A 17548-nucleotide genomic window follows, 5' to 3' on the forward strand; every position below is an offset into this window, starting at 1 on the left:
AATGTGATGTTTGCTGTGGCAGCCCAAGTACCGCTGCATCTGTGACGCTGGCTGGATGTCCCCTCCTGGCAGCCCTGCCTGCAGTGCTGATATAGATGAATGCAGCCTCCCTAATCGTCCGTGTTCACAGAAACCGCTTGTGCAGTGCCACAACACACCAGGCTCCTACTCATGTGGTCCCTGCCCCACAGGTATCACGTTCTTCCACGCTCTCAGGTGGGAGGGGGTGGCAGGAGGTAGTACTGGCTGTATGTCATAAGCACAGACACAGGATCCAGATGAGAGCAACTCCATGAAATGCTTTGGTCTGTATTCTAGAGAATAAATGCTTGCAGGTTATGTCTTATCTAGGTAACGCAGGCAGTGGAGTCTAATGCATGATTTATCCCATCCTAAACTGAGCATCTAAATAGGTCTGATGTATCCTCATGTCCATAGGTACCTCGCTTAGGGACATGGTGTAGTGGTGGTCTTGGCAGTGTTAGGTTTACAGTTGGACTCGATGATCTTAAAGGTCTTTTCCAACCTATACGATTCTGTGATTCTGTGTGATTCATATCCATGATGTCCTATTACCTTCCTGTAACAGGTCCGAAGTACTTTCATATCCTTACGCTCACTGCCCTAAGGCAATATAAAAATCTACTTGTCCCCTCAAGCCAATATAACCTATGATTCCTCTTCCTGAGTTGGGTAGGTGGTGTGTATAGGAGGAGTATTTGAAGTATTTAACAAGAGTTACGATAAAGCTTTTCTGCAAATTGTACGTGTGTGCACTAGGCCAGAACTGCCTCCTCTTTAGGATAAAGCGTGTTTGATTCTGGAATATCCAGAATACAGTTAAAAAGAAACGTTCTGACACGCACATCTCCACCCTGTTGTGTTTGCAACCTAGTTTGCAGACCAGTATTAATTTTCCTCAGTTATGAGAGGGACAGGTCTTCTCTTGTGTTAATAAAGTGAAATTCAAAAGTCTTATTTTTCTGCTCTATGAAAAGATCTGGTCAAAGAAGAAAATTAAAAGGCCAGGCATTTTCTATTTTAATGTCTTTCCTGTGCTTCTTTTTAGGCTGGCAAGGAAATGGCTACAGTTGCCAAGACGTTGATGAATGTGAAAGTAATAACGGAGGCTGCTCAACAGCACCGATGGTTCAATGTATCAACACAATGGGATCCTTCCACTGTGGGCTCTGTCCACCAGGTAAAATGGATTTTTTTTGTCGATAAAACTATGGAAAGGCTTAAAAGATGAAGATTCAACACAAAGGCTTAAAAGATGAAGATTCTGTTTTATGGTAGACTTAAGAAGCTGAAGCTTCTTTAAAACAGCAGAAGCTGTTTTATATAAAGAAGTATCACATACCCAAAGCAATACTGTAATATAGAATGCAGAGTCCAAGTATATTCAAACTGCTTCAGCTATTAATGAACATTTTGTAGAGTATGTCTCTAATGATGATCCTCTGAAATGTGTTTCTATTGTACTAGGTAGCCCTTTTCAGTGTGAGAGCCTTGGTTAGATGAAGTACTTGCTTAATAAGATCATTAATAGGAAACAAGGATTGCGTAATTATGATAGTAATTTCATTGTCTGTATTAATTGAAAGAGTACCCTCTGTGCCATAAATCAGCTGTATTGTCTGTCTTAAAAAAAGCCTTGATAATTGTCATGCTCTGAATGCTGACTAAGAAGGCAGTGTTTCCATTGCAGTACAGGTCAAGCAGTGGAAGTCATGACTTACATCTTTATAATTTGTGGTTTATGATTTAAAATGCTTTATGAAATGCATGCTATCAATACTAGAACTACTAGCAGGAAAAAGTGTTTCTAACTGACCTTTCAATTGCTGTTTAAATGGCAATAGACTGCAGGTGGTGAAGGCTCTCAGTTACTGAGCGCTGAAGGGCTATCGCCATGCTGGAAACGTGGCCTCAGACAAGTTTTGACGTGGTGCAGTGGACCTCAGGTCTGGCGGTGCAGAGTCGTGCTGCAGTGCTTTGGTCCTGCTGAGCCTCCCGAGAGGAGCTGGGTGTTGTGTTTGAGAGCCAAGGGCAGCTCTGGCACGCAGCGGGAAGCCTGGAGGTGGTCAGGGCTGGCTGGGTGCGGACGCGTAGGGAGGGCAGCACATGGTGGCTGAGAGAGCTGAGCTTCTACGGCCTCACTGACCTCACCTATATTTGGCTAGCACTAATAGACCTTTTTTCTAAAATCATGGGAGGATTTAGTTACAATCAGAATCCATCCCTGCAATGCAGGAACCACAATAAATATGCCAGGTTTTACTTCAGCAGCTATCTCAGCTTTTTCTGTGTAACTGCAGAAGACTATGATTTTACACCATAAATTAGTCTTTTTCTCACCGGATGATTTTTTTGCTGTCGATTCTCAGAGAACATAGTTTGTTACAGACTAACTGAGATTTACCTCTGAACAGGTTATGAGGGAGATGGACAAACATGTACCCAGGTTGATATCTGCTCAATAAATAATGGAGGGTGCCATCCTTTGGCTACTTGTACTTCAGCTCCAGGTACGATGCTCTCTTAAGGACTGTAAGCAATACCAGTGTGAATCTCAAGGAGGGTTTGGTTAGGCTGAATCCACTTTCTAGCAACGTATGTAGATTGCAGCCCCTTCTCCATGGTAAGTTTTACCTCACCCAAAGGAGTTTACAGGCAGGTGAGCCAAAGCCAACAAGCCTTTCCACAAACACTGACAGAAATAGATTTAGGCTCCACCAAAGAGCAGATTTCACCATAAAAATGTGGAGAACTTCACCATTTCTCTTTGATGTGGTTTTCCAATTTCATCTGCTTTTACTATTCTTCTCCTTTCCGTAAATACCCTTTGACTACTCCCACCACTTCCCACGAAGGTGACCTTGGACTCTCAGGTACCCATAGCAAAGCAACACTAGAGATCTTTCCGTGGTCAAACTGGACATTGACCAGGGAAGGTATCAAAAGGTCAAATAAGTTAGGATTATATAAAGGCTCTGCTTCAAAATGTCAAAGACCTTTACTGTCATTGGTATTGTCATTGTAACAAGGACTGAATTACTTTCTGTATCTTGTCTCACCTCCCAAGGGCCAATGCCATTTTGTTCCTGCACATCTGGGTACACTGGAAGCGGATATGGGCCGAACGGGTGCTCTCCTCTCAGTGATATCTGTCAGCTGCAAAACCCTTGTGTAAATGGGCAGTGCTTGGTAAGTGCTGGGCTCCTGGCAACTAGTGACAACGTTAAGTAGTTATAACCAGTAACAACAGGGAGACTGGTGAGACTGAAAGCTGAGTGCAGACATACTACAGGTAATGAGGCAAGGCCAGCGTGGAGTGGAGGGGTCAGTGGATATACCTGGGGAAAACAAAGTGAGTTTCAGGGCACCCAAGCCATTTCTTTGTGTTTGAAGTAGAGGCAGCAATCTTGGCACTAATAACCTGAGAGGTTGTAGCTGGTACCCCAGGCTAGAGATCGGATGCTGGTGCTGGTGGGGGAGAACTGATGCATGGCTGTCCCTGGTGGGACAGGGAAGTAATTTACCACCTTGGATCACGGAGGAATTACCCATGATAACGAAACCAGTACCTCTGCTGACCTTCAGACTGTTAATATCCACTACAGTTAGTTATGTGTTCCTAGGCTGATCTTGTGAGAGCCCTCCCTGGAGTCTCAGGCTGTTTATAGGGATATGGAAAGGGAATTGGTTGTACTCCTGCTGGTAGCTGAGTGTTTTGGACCTTTACTGACTGGTGGTGTGAATTCATTCTCATGCATAGTGACCATTTAGTTTGTCCACATGTACCCTGTGAAAGCCTTTTGGCTTCCTCAGTGAGGTGTGCTGTGCTCAGGAAAGTCCATGCTGCAGACCTGGGGATTTTGATAATTCTGTTGTGGAGGACATTTAGGATTATGATTTTGGAGTAATGTTCACAAATGGTAAATTTGTTGTTCCAGTAGAGTCTGATCCCATTTGTCCACGTTGGTCTGCAGATATCCTCCTTTTGATGATCCTGGGAGGCAGTGGGGAAATGGGACATACAATGTGGACTTCGTAGTGTTAGGTTAACGGTGGGATTCAATGATCTTAAGGTTTTTTTCCAACCTAAATGTTTCTATGATTCTATGATAGGCTACCTTTCCCTTTTCCCATTTTCGGTGTGAAAGGAAATGATACTCTCACCTCCACTCCACCCCTTACCAGCATTCCTCACTCTCTCTTCTGTAGGTACCTATTGTCTTTTCACTCAGATATTTAAAGGGCCTTTTGTGCCCAGATCTACTCTACTTCTTCTGACTATTTAGAAACTATTTATTTTAGTCAGTCTATTAAAAGATATGATTAAAAGAAATGATTTCTACCACTGTTATCTTGACTTGCTATTTATAAGGTTAGATAATATGATTGACTTGTTTCTAGGGTGATCATTTCAAAGCCAAGCAAACAGTTTTCTGAATGGCTAAATGAATACAGATTTTGACTTTTTAGAAAGTAATTTGAAAGAGCCTTGCAAAGAAATAACTTAAGAGAAAAAGCAAAGAGCTAGATAATCTGATTAGGCGTTAGGTTTATTTTGGTATTCACCAGCGACCACCAAGGCCATTAAATTCCAAAGGTTTTATTTCTTTGCTCTCATATCTCCACATAAAGTAAGTGTAAATATCAGTCCTTCTGCCAACTACGTTGATTCCTTTAGGTGATCCATGCTCATTAAGTTTATTGCATTTGCTTATACCTGTAGGCAATGATCTCTGGATATTTCTGCCTGTGTAATGCGGGCTGGACAGGCCCTAATTGTACGGAGAACACTGACGAATGCATTAGCAACCCGTGCCAGAATGGGGGGAGCTGCACCGATGGGGTCAATGGCTACTCCTGCGAGTGCACCAGCGCCTGGACAGGACCACAGTGCCAGACTGCCCAGCAAGGTATGGCCAGGACCTCCTCCCCAGGAGAAATGGGCCACCAGGCTTCAGCGAGTAGATGCCTGCTGTATGTGATTAATATGTGAATAAGAACCAAGTTATGATCGAAAAAAACAGCCCTCTTCTCGTTGGTCCCTCGAAGTCCCTTGAAGTCAGAGTTTTCCATGAGCTTTTTTATAGCTGCTATGTTTAGCAGTAGGAGCATAACAATGAAGTTAATCTGCAGGCCCACTGGCCTTGACTAGATGCCAGGCATCCTAAAATCAGATCCCTGTCCCTGAGAAAGTGGTCTGGTAAGCTGGTTGGGAAAGAGGATCCGATATAAGGAGAACAGACTTACAAGAGAATATATTAATGTTTCTCTTTTGTGCATACTCTTTCATTGTTGCAAAGCTGAGAGGTCCCGACATTTTTAGTCAAGACAAAAAGCCAGAAAAGGTTTTCAAACAGAAATTTAATGAAAGAAATGTTATCCATGAAAATGGGGGACTCGGTTTTATAGAGTGACTGCAAGGTCCTGCCTTTATCATTTCTTCTTAATATCACTTTTTCTGTTTGTTTGGGATTTTTTTGCCATTAGTTTTAATTAAACAAGGTCAGGATAGCATTCCAGTGAGTGTCCCTGTGGCAACCATCTGTCAGATGGCTCATATTTATTGCAGGTTGCTGTAAAGAAAGCAGATGAACTTTTCAATCTGTGAAAAGTTTTTTACATTTTACAGAATGTAAAACTTTCACTGAGCCTCTGTGAAATCTGCTCTATTTTAGAGCTACTTCAGGCTCTTTCCTATTTCCCCTAAATACCTAACCACTAATGTTTTATTATTAAGCACATGTGGAAAAAAATTTATTTTTAACCATTCATAATAGAAGAGAGAGAAAACCAGTTTTTATCCAGTGAGAAATTATAATGTATCAACTTTTGTTTTAGTTCCTGATCAAGGGAACAGTAATACATTTTATGACATAATAATTCTGAATCTGGTTGAGAAATAGTGAGATGTTTTAGATGGACACTTCAAACAAAATTATATTCTTTTTACTGCTCCTTGAAACAAAATACTTCAATTTGCTGAGAATTGAATACTTCTTTAGCATCAGTTCAATGTTAAACTACAGCTGCTTGTTGTACACTGTAGCTATATGTGCATTGTATTTTAGGTGCTTTATGGACATATTCTTCTGTAGCTGTTTGGGATTCCCGGTTCCCAGCTCCCATTCATTGAATGGCTCAGTGGGAGAAGAGACCACAGTATATCATGAGAAGTATTATCAGGCCCAGAAATCTGACCAAAAAGAACAAATGGGACAATAAAACATCTGAAGGGTAACTTCAGTGATGCAGCACTACTGAGAAAGACAGTTTTATATCATGTTAGCTTCAAAATGTTATTTCATTGTAGGTGAAAAATTTAAAGATTCAATCTGGAGGTAGCCTTCTGGAAACAAACTAGTTTATGGACATTTTCCTGAGACAGAATCAACATATTTTGGCAGTATCCACATATTCCAGCTGAAAATCTTTGTTCCTTTTCCAGGAACTACTTTTCTCTCAGGGAGTAATTTTGCTTATTTTTTGTGATGTCATTCCACTGTAGAGGAAATCCTGAGGAGTCTTTTATAGAAGAATCTTTCACCCTTGTTTTACATGTTTAGGAAGCCAAAGCTATGCAAGAAAGTTAGGTTTTGTTTAAGTCTGTATAGTGATAGCACAAATTAATCCGTTTAATTTTCTCTCTCTTTCTGCAGTTTGTGGAGGATATCTCTCAGGCTCCAGGGGGACTTTCAGATACCCTAACAACCCAAACAGCCAGCGGTACAACAGTGGGGTCAGCTGCGCTTGGGTTATTCAAACTAATCCCAACAAGGTAAAATAGAGTCCAGGTTAAAGAAACCCTCGCTCTGCAGGACCCCTCATCTCATCAGAGCAAACGTGACCATCTTCATGCCACATATTCCGATATTGTCATCCAATCCCCTCAGAATAAATAAGTTTTTCAAAAAGAATGAGTTTCAGATCCTTACAAGCCTTCAGGCTCCTTAGCCTAAGAATTTGCCTGTTTTTTCCTGTGCGGCTGAGGGTTAGAATTTATTCACCTACCACCAGCTAGAGAAGGTGCCTGTTTTACATCGCTTTAGAATGTGATCTGTGAATAGCTACATGAGAAAAGCTCTGCTCTGATGGGCTCCACAGTTGGTTCGTGACCCCAGAACAATTTCATGTTTCTGATTTCTGAGCACCAGAAATGTGGAATGCTGAATTCATATTGTCAATGGCTTTGTGTAATAACAGCATTTGAATTTTTTTAAGGATTAATTTTTAAATGTTGCACTCAAATGTATATTCAGATTCTGATCTGCAACTAACAATTCCACTTGTGTTATAAATAACAACTAAAAAATATGCTACGTCACACTTTAGCATGGGACTTCTTACTTGGGATCTAAATATTTGATCTATTTTTGACATTTCCTGGAATGAATTAAGTAGTTTTATAAACCAGTGATTGCTAGTGGTTTACGTAACATTATATATATGTCTGTGACATATCCTCAGCTTTAAGCCCGAGAGCCACTACTGTCTTCAGCAGAGCTATATTAAAGCACATCAGTGAGGAATCTGAACATACATAAAGCTGTGTATGTCACTAAGTGTCTACAGTGGGCTTATGAGACACTGATTTTATATGTGCAAAAAAAGATCATTTCATTTTTTTAACTCCCATGACAATACTTTCAAGCACAGCAAGGATGAGAAATGTTAATTATCTGATGAGAAAACTGCCATGGGAAACCTGGAATAAGTATTTTATGCTGTATTTCAAGCCCTTCACGTGGCTTGAAATATATACATATATATATTTCACATATATAACAGACACAGGCAAATGGTCTCAATTATTAGTTTATAGAATCAATGTTCTTTCCAGACAACTTCCCTGTCCAAATCCTTTCCTATCTATCTTCTCTCTTTCCTTTTGACCCTTAAGATTCTGTAATATCTTCTTCTGTCCTGGAACTTTTCAGGAAATGGCATAATGGCTCCAAAGCTCATAGATTCTCACAGCTGCATGAACACATATATCTGCTCTTACAGAGTAACTGCATAAACAGTGTCTCAGCAGATGGAGAAAAAGAGATTTCTTGTTTTGTTACTTCCTGTTAGATTCTGCGTATTATTTTCCCATTCTTCCAACTGGAGGCAAGTAATGAGTGTAAATCTGACTTCCTGCAAATCCATGATGGGCCTTCAGCATCAATGCACATGCTGGGAAAATACTGTGGCTCCTCACCTCCTGCAGAGCTTTTCAGCTCCCACAACTCCCTGTATTTTTGGTTCTACTCAAACCACACCATTACAGCTGGAGGTTTTACTGTTCAGTGGGAATCTCGGGATCCTGGTAAGTTTGGTGAAATGGCAAGGAATTTAGCATCTTCATTGCTTTGGAGCAACATGAATGACTTATTTCCTTTGATTAGGAAACATTAGGAGCAGTAGGGCAGTATTTTACTAGGGAGTGAGTCTGAAATGTAGACATATATGTCACTTTAAAATATTTAAACTCCAACTCTAGGCCTCTGCCGGAATAACTTTCTGCTGTTTTTTAAGGCTGTTTTATACCTCCTGTGAGGAATCCCCCAAAGAGCATATGTTCCTGGAGATACCGTTCTTCTTACTTCTCTTTTCTCACAGAAGTATCTAGTACTTTGAGCAAGCAAGTTACCTTTTTTTGCCACTGACAATTTACAAGAGGCTAAAGAGTTTGAACCATGCTTTCCAAACACGATAGATTGTTGGGAATTTGATTTTAAATTATCTGTGAGATTTTTGGTATGATTTGTCTGATTTGTACGTTTCTGCCTGAATTCTTGGTAACGCCACTTGCGTGATTCTTCCAGGAGGCCTGGCAGTGCATTTCTAGAGATAAATCCCAAATCATCTTATGCAACATCAAGCTCACTTCAATGTTCTGTGCATTGTCTACAAACAAAATTGTGCACTGGGTTGTGTCTTTGAAAGAACCAGAGAGTAAAAAAAGTATAGAAAATTCAGGGAGGGAACATTTTCTTTATTTCTAGAAATATTTGTTGAAATGCTTTTAATGTGATTTTTGGTGGTTTTTTTTCTTTCAGTTGACATTATTAGATAGATAATTACTAATTGACAAATATGGATACTGAAAAGTTAAAACAGATCTTTTGGGGGGAAAAACCAAAAAAAGCAAGGAGGGAGAGAGGTAGAGATGTGACTAAACTAGCTATTCCTTAGGTATAATGCACAAGTTACCCCTGTCATTCCCAACTGTTATGCTGAGAGGGATGGATTTTTTATTACAGGTATATAAAACAGCCTTCCCTGTAATTGACATTTTTTAAAAATGAAAACAGTCTTGTGCTAGGATAAAACATGGAGGCTATTTACAAAGTACAGAAATTCAGATTAATCTTGTAAATCCAATCCAAAACACAGTACTTTTGATCATTCTCCTAAAGAAATTTCCATCAGAACTGGGAAAGAATCTTTCTTTTACTGTGCAAATCAGGAAATACTTGGAGTTGTGCTTTTATAATTGAGTTGCAGAATTAATTGTAAAATTTAAAGAAAGAAGTAACTTGTTGGTTTGTTTGGCTTGATCTTTGTTTTTGAATTTATTCTGGATCCCAAAGTGGTACCTAGCTTTGACACTACAGGGGAATTCATCTTCTGACCTGACATGTGGTGTTAAAGACTGTGCTCTTCCATGTTTCTTTTCTGTTAGAATGTGGTGGTGAGCTGACGGGTACTTACGGCTCGATAAGCTCTCCAGGATACCCTGGTAACTATCCTGTAAACAGAGACTGTTTCTGGACCATCTCAACCAGTCCTGGCCGCCTCATCACATTTGCTTTTGGCACACTAAGCCTAGAACACCATGAAAACTGCAGTTATGACCATTTAGAGGTAAAGTGTAATTGTGGATTATGACAACATTTTATGGCTATGTTATTGCAAAACAAGATATTTCAAAACTTTTTGTACATACAGAAGGGACTGTTTGAAAATTATGTCCTGGGTTGAAATGTTCATTTGTACTTACTTATTCCAGCCATCAATGCACAGTCAGATACAGGCAGTATAACAGAAAGGGGATGAGATCCTGCTCCACTGACATCAGTGGAAGTCTTGCAACTAAAGAGGATGGGATTCAAGCCAAATACGTGGTGGGAAGCATTCACTTTCTTACAAAGTTCAGTCTCCAAACTCCTTGTCAAATGTCAACCCACAGAGAATTAATCAGCCTAAGGTAAACTATTAGGGAAAGGGATCTAAGATTAATAGATTAATATTATAGTACAGCCCATAACTTGATGTGTGGGCTTAGGGCTTTTTCTCACATGCAAAGTAGTGGTTACAGAATTCACCAATACCCAGTCATGGAAATGAGAAGCTGGTTTGGAATAGCATGTTCTCCAAAATTGTGCAATGCGGAGCATGATTTCAGGAAAACAGTTCAACAGTAGATCTCCTAATACGTTCTTTCCCTTTCACAAAACCCTTGATGACTCTCCTAGGAGCACCATCACAGCTATGCTGGTAGGTCTGTTTCTTGGTTCCTGTGTGTTTGGAGGAAAATTCCTATGAGCTTTCCCTCCATCCACCATCTACAATATCTCCTGGGGCCTCCGAGATAACTTTAAGAGTGTTGGTACTGTTCACAGTTGGCACACATGTAATAATTCTAAATGCTGATCTATCATTCTGTCTAGATTCGAGATGGTCTTCTTCCACAAGACCCTGTCCTTGGTAAATACTGTAACACTGGATCTCCACCCCCGCTCCAAACCACTGGTCCATATGCATGGATTCACTTTCACTCTGATGACTTAGTTACTGATAAAGGCTTCCACATTCTCTATACAACATCTCCTGGTAAGTAAAATTCAGCCTTAAAGATTGGTCTGTGACATTCCCAAGATACAGCCCACAAAACATGAATGGATGTAATTAACGCTTGCTATTTAATAATACAGAAATCATCTTTGATTTGCAGCCATTGTCCAGGCAGCCTAAACCAAAAAAGTTACCATACTTGTGAATATCTCAATTGATATGTTTTTTCTTAATACAGCAGATCCAAGTTGTGGAGGAAATTACACGGATAGTGAAGGGGTTATCACATCCCCTTTCTGGCCTAACCCTTATATCAACAACCGACAATGTATCTACATTATCAGACAGCCAGAGGATGAAAAAATATACGTCAGCTTCACCCATATGGAGCTGGAGAGTCACACTGGTTGTTCATCAAATTATATTGAGGTAACTTCTCTTAACCAGTTGATATGAAAGATTGATTACATGTGTGTACAAAACCATGCTACATAATTTCTGACCCAAGGGCCACTGCAGAAATAGGTGTTAATCAAAGAACTAAGTATACCACTTTATTAGGGTCCAAAAGTCACATGGGCTAAAAGAGCAGGACTGTATGTTTGGAATGAAGCAAAGATAAGAGAACAAGAAAATCTGTCTAGCTTAACACTAATTCTTAATCGGCTGTACATGATTAAGGTGGAGTTTGGACCTTTGGTAAATGCATGCCAAATGCAAGAAAAATAGAAATAATGCCATAGCCATTACGCAGCATTTTCTGGTGTCATGGTGTTATATGGAAAATCTTGTTCTGGCACAAAAAGGAAGCACACCATATATATATTTATATATACATACATATGTACATATATACACGTGTAAAGTCAGCAGTTTATTGTTAGCATAACTGAAATCTTACAAGTCTAACTGAAGAATTGTTATTAGTCTAAATCTAATTATTATAGAAAAAATAATAGTACAGTTAGAATGTTTCTATATGGAAAATGTAATAATAATACAATAGTAATGTTGATACTAACTGGGATCCACTTGAGGTGATTTTTATGTTTGCTTTTACACCTAGCTTTCTCTTCATTGGTCTGCAGCTTCAAGTTTCATCTGAATTTACCACTGCAGTGTGCCTTTTAAGTGCACTAGATACCATTTCTTCATTTTGTTTGTCGTCCCTAAACCCAGTTTTGTCCAGCTCCAGGTCTGCATTTCTTTAACGGACCGCGGGCGAGGTTTGGCATGGTGCTGTGCCGGCCGGGGGCCGTGGGGGCTCCCCGGAGGGTCAGAGCAGGGCCTCGCAGTCAGGACCCATCCCATTGCCCTGGCCAGGGAGCCGGGCAGCCCCAGGCATGGGACACCTCCCTGGGGACAGGGATGGGCCAAGGTCAGGCTGGGACGTGGACCTGCGGGTGGGCCCGGCTCAGCAGAGCCCATGGCCGGGCAGGGCAGGGCTGTGGAGAGCTGGAGACCAGCCCTGCTGCAGTGTTGCTGGGGCAGGGACTCACGGCCCTGGGGGGCCGACATGAGGTCCTGGGCCATGGGCAGGGTGCAGGGGGCCCAGAGGAGGCAAGGCTGGGCCAGTGAGTCCTGGTGGTGCCCTCAGGGCCTGACAAGCTCTTCATGTCGGTGGCCCGTGCCCCTTCTCCTGTCACCCCGTCCCTGTTCTCCTCTGGCCACGCTCCAACTTGCCACGTCTCAAGGTGTCTGCTGTCGTACCCGGCCTGTATTTCTCCATACAGTCATAAATACCTCATCCTACATGGAATGACTGCTGCGTACTGCTGTCTGTATAAAACTGTGGCTGTATCGCACAGAGCTAAACAGAAGTAAAACAAACTGGGCACAGACACCCGGTTGATTAGCAAAGGTGCCGCCAGAGCTGAAGCAGGTGGGAGCAAGCCCTGCGGCCCCAGCGCAGAGCTGGGTCCTGCGCTGCCAGCCACGCAGTTACGTGGCAGTGGCGTTTGGTTCTGTGCTTAATCTCTTCCTGACCAAGCGAGGAATAGGCCCCTGTGAGCTCCGTCCAGTTAATCTGTTTTTAAAAGATGTTATTGTGCTGACATCGTTCCCTTCCCTCCTCCTCTAATTCAGACTTTGGTTGGAATGAAGTGTAATTAATTTCTGAAATGAGAGGGGAAGTGTGTTTAATGAAAACAGACAGCTTTTGTTTGTTTGGCCTGGTACTCCTCTTGCCTAATTGCTGGCAGAACAGCAGCTAAATTCACAGCAGACAGAGAAACAAAACCATTTCTGTTGAACGCAATCAGTTTGTATTAGTTCAGCAAGGCATTTACCTCGCTGTTTGCTGAGCAGTCACAAGCTGTTCAGTTTTCCTGTGTTTCTGTCCTCCTCTTCTTCCTGCTCTCTCCCTCGGTGGCTCAGCCGAGAGCAGAGAAACAGGACCGACATTTTCTGAGCGGGACAGTTGGTATGACTAAAGCACCGCGCTCTTTTATCAAGGCGTGATTTTCACATATGCTTTTCTAAAATACTGTCTCACTGGGTTTTATAATGAAGTTCAGCTAGGGAGATAGCTTTTGGGTGTTTAAGTTACTTTAAAAGTCACTGTCTGACAATTGTTTTGTCACTTTGAAAAGGTGCAGATTATTCCCATCCCTGGTGATACCAGGAAACCTGCAGAGTTTCTGCAGGGACCAGACACAGCTCACAGGCACTTGCTCAGGGAGGGATGTTTAGTCTCTTACTAAGGAAGGAACAGCCTGGGACCAGGGATCTGCAATGAGAAACTAGAGGCAATAAAACTTATTTAAGAAAGACTGTGACATGGTGCTGCAGCAGTAAGGTGGTAGCCCAGGTGGCTCCTTTTCCATGCCATCCTTCTAGCTGGCAATAGGAGACATTACTCACATGGTTTAGAGAACCTGTTATTTTTATCACTGCTTCCTGGGCTTTATAAACCAAAAATGTAAGGAGAATCAGCTCAAGAAAAAATGTAAACTCCTGTGAACTATAGTTCTGGAAACTTTCACTGCTATCCAAAGATTTTCTAAATATGCCGGCACAAATTCTGATCTCAGTTGCTCCTCTGTAAATCCAGAATAATTCTGTCACCTTAAGTTCCAGGGAAATTAAAAATATCTGTTAGTCAGAAAGCCATCTCACCAGCTTGGGATTGCCAAAGCTGGGCAAGCAGGCCAGCCACTGCCTACTCACCAGGGCACCGATGAGGGTTTCCTGCCTTCTCTCCCAGCCCATGGAGGAATACAGCTGTGGAGGAAAGAAGAGGTGATGAGAGGGGACCTGAAAGCTGGATGTTCCTGTCTTTGCCCGTGATTTCACTGGAATGTTTTTTTGGGGTTGACAGCGCATAGGTGCATTTAAAAGCAGCTCCAGCTACATGAGCTACCACCACTTTTACAGCAGAAAAGAGCTGTTTTGTTTTCAGGAGAATCTTTGGGACAAAAAATTGCATTTTTTGCCTGGGCAAATAGCAGAGGACCTGTTTTTTGGACCTCAGCTTGTTGGCTGGCCTCTTGGAATGAGGTGGGCACCTCAGAGGGTTTTCAGAGTTCCTTGGCTTATACCAGTGCTCTGCCTCATCCCCTGGATGCACCTATTCTTACTCATGGACTGTGGGTTCAGGGTCTGAAGTTCAGAGGTGCAAATACCTCTTTCCCTTCTCGTCCCCTTGATAATCACGATTTATAATCAGCTTCTGGGAAAACACATAAGATGCATTTCTCCTTTGATTAGCAAATTGATTGAGGTCAGTAGAGTGGCAGTGCAGAAGGTAAAAGCTGGAAGTGATTCCCTGATGTAGCTTCGTTGTCATTATCATGCCTTTGACATGATAATTATCATGGCATTATCATACCTTCAGATAAAGTAATGGAACGACGTCAGTATATGTCTTTACTGCTTTAAGGACTCAGAGTTGCATCTCCTGGTAGTGAGCTGTCTGGCTGCATTGACTTATAGGTGTGATGGGACATGTGCTTGTTCTGGAGAAGTGCCATTGAAAAATCACTGGAAGCTTCATGGCCAGAGCAAGAAAATCACAGATATCCCTTTTTTTTCCCCAGCAGATTTTAGTGCTGGCAAAAATTTCATAGCTATCACTGGTGAGCACCTTACTTGTCTCTTTCATACTAAAGGTGTCACTTTTGGAAGTATAGGCCCAGGTTGTACTAAAGCTGTGGTTCATAGAGAAGATCTATTTCATCCTAATGTCCTGTTTCAGTAGCATGTGTGTGTGTTCTGCACTGATCATCCGATCCTTCCTTTGAGCTCTCGTAAATCATGTGCTTGTGCCAATTACTGTGATGGTTCTTTGCCCCTCTTATAAATAAGTAAAATAGTTACTCCTTCTGTTATTTAGCAGCTCTTGTGAGATTATAATTTTATCTGGATAACAGATCCCAAAGCTTTTATGATCTGACGTTTTTCTTTTTTTCTTTTCGATGACTAGGTTCGAGATGGTGACAGTGAGATGTCTTCTCTTATTAGCAAATTCTGTCATAGTACACTCATGTCTCCAATCACTTCTACCAGCAACAGTCTCTGGATCAAGTTCAAGTCTGATTCTTCTGTGCAAAGGGCTAGCTTCAGGGCCATTTATCAAGTTGGTAAGAGGAACTGGTGCTTTGCACAGTGAACTGATCTGTAATCTGGACACTTTCAGTCATTTCTCTGCTATATTATCCATATAATGGGTTTAAGACAAACTTCAAAAGAAAGGAAAGAAAAAAATAGAGTCAAATTATTTATTTATTGCTAGTTTTAGAAATGCTAAGATGATGTCTGCAATAGGTCTATTGTAGGCACTCCTAGCACGCTTGGAAATGCACCCCTGATTGCTTCTATTAATGATAAATCGCTTACCGCTAACATACCAAAGATGATACAGCTATAATTCTGCCTAAATCTTTTTACTTTCATTTTTCCTATCTTTTAGTTCTTAATCATCAACAAATCTATCTGTGTCTGTGAAACAAATGAGTCAAATCCATTAGTTTTCATGGGCACTGTTAGATTGGCCTTCTGTATATACATGTTTATGCTATACTTACAGCAATATGTTCTTTTAAATACGTTCTTTATACTGCTTGGATAATCTGTAGTAGATGCTGTAACAACAGGTTTTTGGAGTGGTTTTCTTCTAATTTCACAGTGATATTTGATAGACATCACATACTTTCCTTGAAACCATTCATCACAAGTACTGATTCTTAGTGTCTCTTGGCAGCCTGTGGAGGCTCCTTGTCTGGAGCAGGCACTATCCATTCACCTTACTATCCCAGGATGTCCCCTCACCCAAAGACCTGTGAGTGGATCATCTCCCAGCCAGCTAGCAAAGTGGTGATTCTTAACTTTATCGACTTTGACATTCGAAATACAACCACTTGTGACTTGGACTACATTGAGGTAAAGAATAATACACATATACTATTAACAGTAGATAGATTCTTATCTCTGTGTTTCTTCTCACACTCATCTCCACCAAAGCAGAACTGCTTGACAGTCAAGGACTTCTTACAGCAGTTATAAAAGCTTTTCCAGGTTCATAATGGGATCCAAACCTTTTCTTGGTTCTCCAAAGATGGTATGACCATTTTCATAATCAGAGACGAGTATCGGGTGTCTTTAAACAGACAGACCTGGTTTTAGAGGTTTATGTGCCACTTACTGTTGAGGGTGTAACATCTCAGCTTTTCTCCATCTGACATGCTTTGGGTGGGAGAGTGCTTCTCTGGCAGTCATAAGGTTGCATAGTATGTGCCTGTAGTGGAAACTGTGCTGAAGAAAGGGTAGGGTTTGACTTTACTAAGGATCTCTTTTATATGGTTCTTATTAATTCATTTATGCTTACAACTTTAATATTGTAGAAATTTGAATGGGATATTTTGAATACACTGTTCTTCAGGTCAGAGATGGCAACAACACAGACTCTCCTTTTTTGGAGAAATACTGTGGTACAGCTGTACCATCTAGAGTGCAATCTACACGGAACAATCTCTATATCAAATTCAGAGCTTCCTCTCTTACCAACCTTGGCTTCAGAGCTGAGTACTGGCCATTAGATACAGGTAAGGATTTTTTTGTTGTTTTCTGTGTAGAGTGTTGGGATTTTCCAAATTTTCCTGTACACTGAAAACAGTTGGCCATCAAGATTTATGGTGGTGTAATGGGAGATAAATTCTGAATCAGTTGCAGTGTAGTATGCATCGAGGAAAAAAAGACTATGAAATTTCAGAAATAAAAGTAACCAATTTTATAAGTGCCTAACTTTTTTATAAATATATCATTTAACCTGATGTTTTAAATGTCTACAGTATGTGGAGAGACTCTCACTGGACCGGAAGGAACCATTACAAGTCCTGGTCACCCATATGTCTACCCACATGGTATTAACTGTACCTGGATTATCAACATTCAACCCGGCTACCTTATCCGCCTGACATTCACTTCATTTAACTTGGGATTTGATTATAGTTGCAGAAAGGATTATCTTGAAATATATGACAACAGCACTGTGCAAAAATTGGGAAGGTGAATATGTCTATTAGCCTACAGAGCTGCATTACTGTAGAGTGAGCACTGTTCTATAGATCTCGACATCCAATTTGCTTCCTTAAATTTTGTGTGTAGGTTAATGCCTCTGCATTATGGAAACAATAGCAGCAATTTCACTGCCTAACATAGTAAAGGCAGCTTTCTTTCTTTGACCATGGAATGAGAACCACATATAATAAATATTATACTGGGGGAAACTAACTTGTGTCAAGAGGACAGC

The 17548-nt window shown here is 41.1% G+C and overlaps 1 protein-coding gene across 1 annotated transcript in view; it reads left to right on the forward strand.

The window, feature by feature from the left end:
• Nucleotides 1-17548, forward strand: part of CUBN (cubilin) — a 149848-nt gene that overhangs the window by 9036 nt on the left and 123264 nt on the right. Inside the window, exons 8-21 of the mRNA XM_075492710.1 lie at nucleotides 23-191; nucleotides 1070-1201; nucleotides 2436-2531; nucleotides 3089-3210; nucleotides 4745-4931; nucleotides 6678-6796; nucleotides 8095-8329; nucleotides 9689-9870; nucleotides 10677-10839; nucleotides 11039-11229; nucleotides 15224-15380; nucleotides 16001-16179; nucleotides 16679-16841; nucleotides 17088-17304. Coding sequence (XP_075348825.1) covers nucleotides 23-191; nucleotides 1070-1201; nucleotides 2436-2531; nucleotides 3089-3210; nucleotides 4745-4931; nucleotides 6678-6796; nucleotides 8095-8329; nucleotides 9689-9870; nucleotides 10677-10839; nucleotides 11039-11229; nucleotides 15224-15380; nucleotides 16001-16179; nucleotides 16679-16841; nucleotides 17088-17304 — 2312 coding nt within the window. The remainder of the gene's footprint in view (nucleotides 1-22; nucleotides 192-1069; nucleotides 1202-2435; nucleotides 2532-3088; nucleotides 3211-4744; nucleotides 4932-6677; nucleotides 6797-8094; nucleotides 8330-9688; nucleotides 9871-10676; nucleotides 10840-11038; nucleotides 11230-15223; nucleotides 15381-16000; nucleotides 16180-16678; nucleotides 16842-17087; nucleotides 17305-17548) is intronic.

The sequence above is a fragment of the Mycteria americana genome, chromosome 2 (genome assembly GCF_035582795.1).
Source record: "Mycteria americana isolate JAX WOST 10 ecotype Jacksonville Zoo and Gardens chromosome 2, USCA_MyAme_1.0, whole genome shotgun sequence".
Lineage (NCBI taxonomy): Eukaryota > Metazoa > Chordata > Aves > Ciconiiformes > Ciconiidae > Mycteria > Mycteria americana.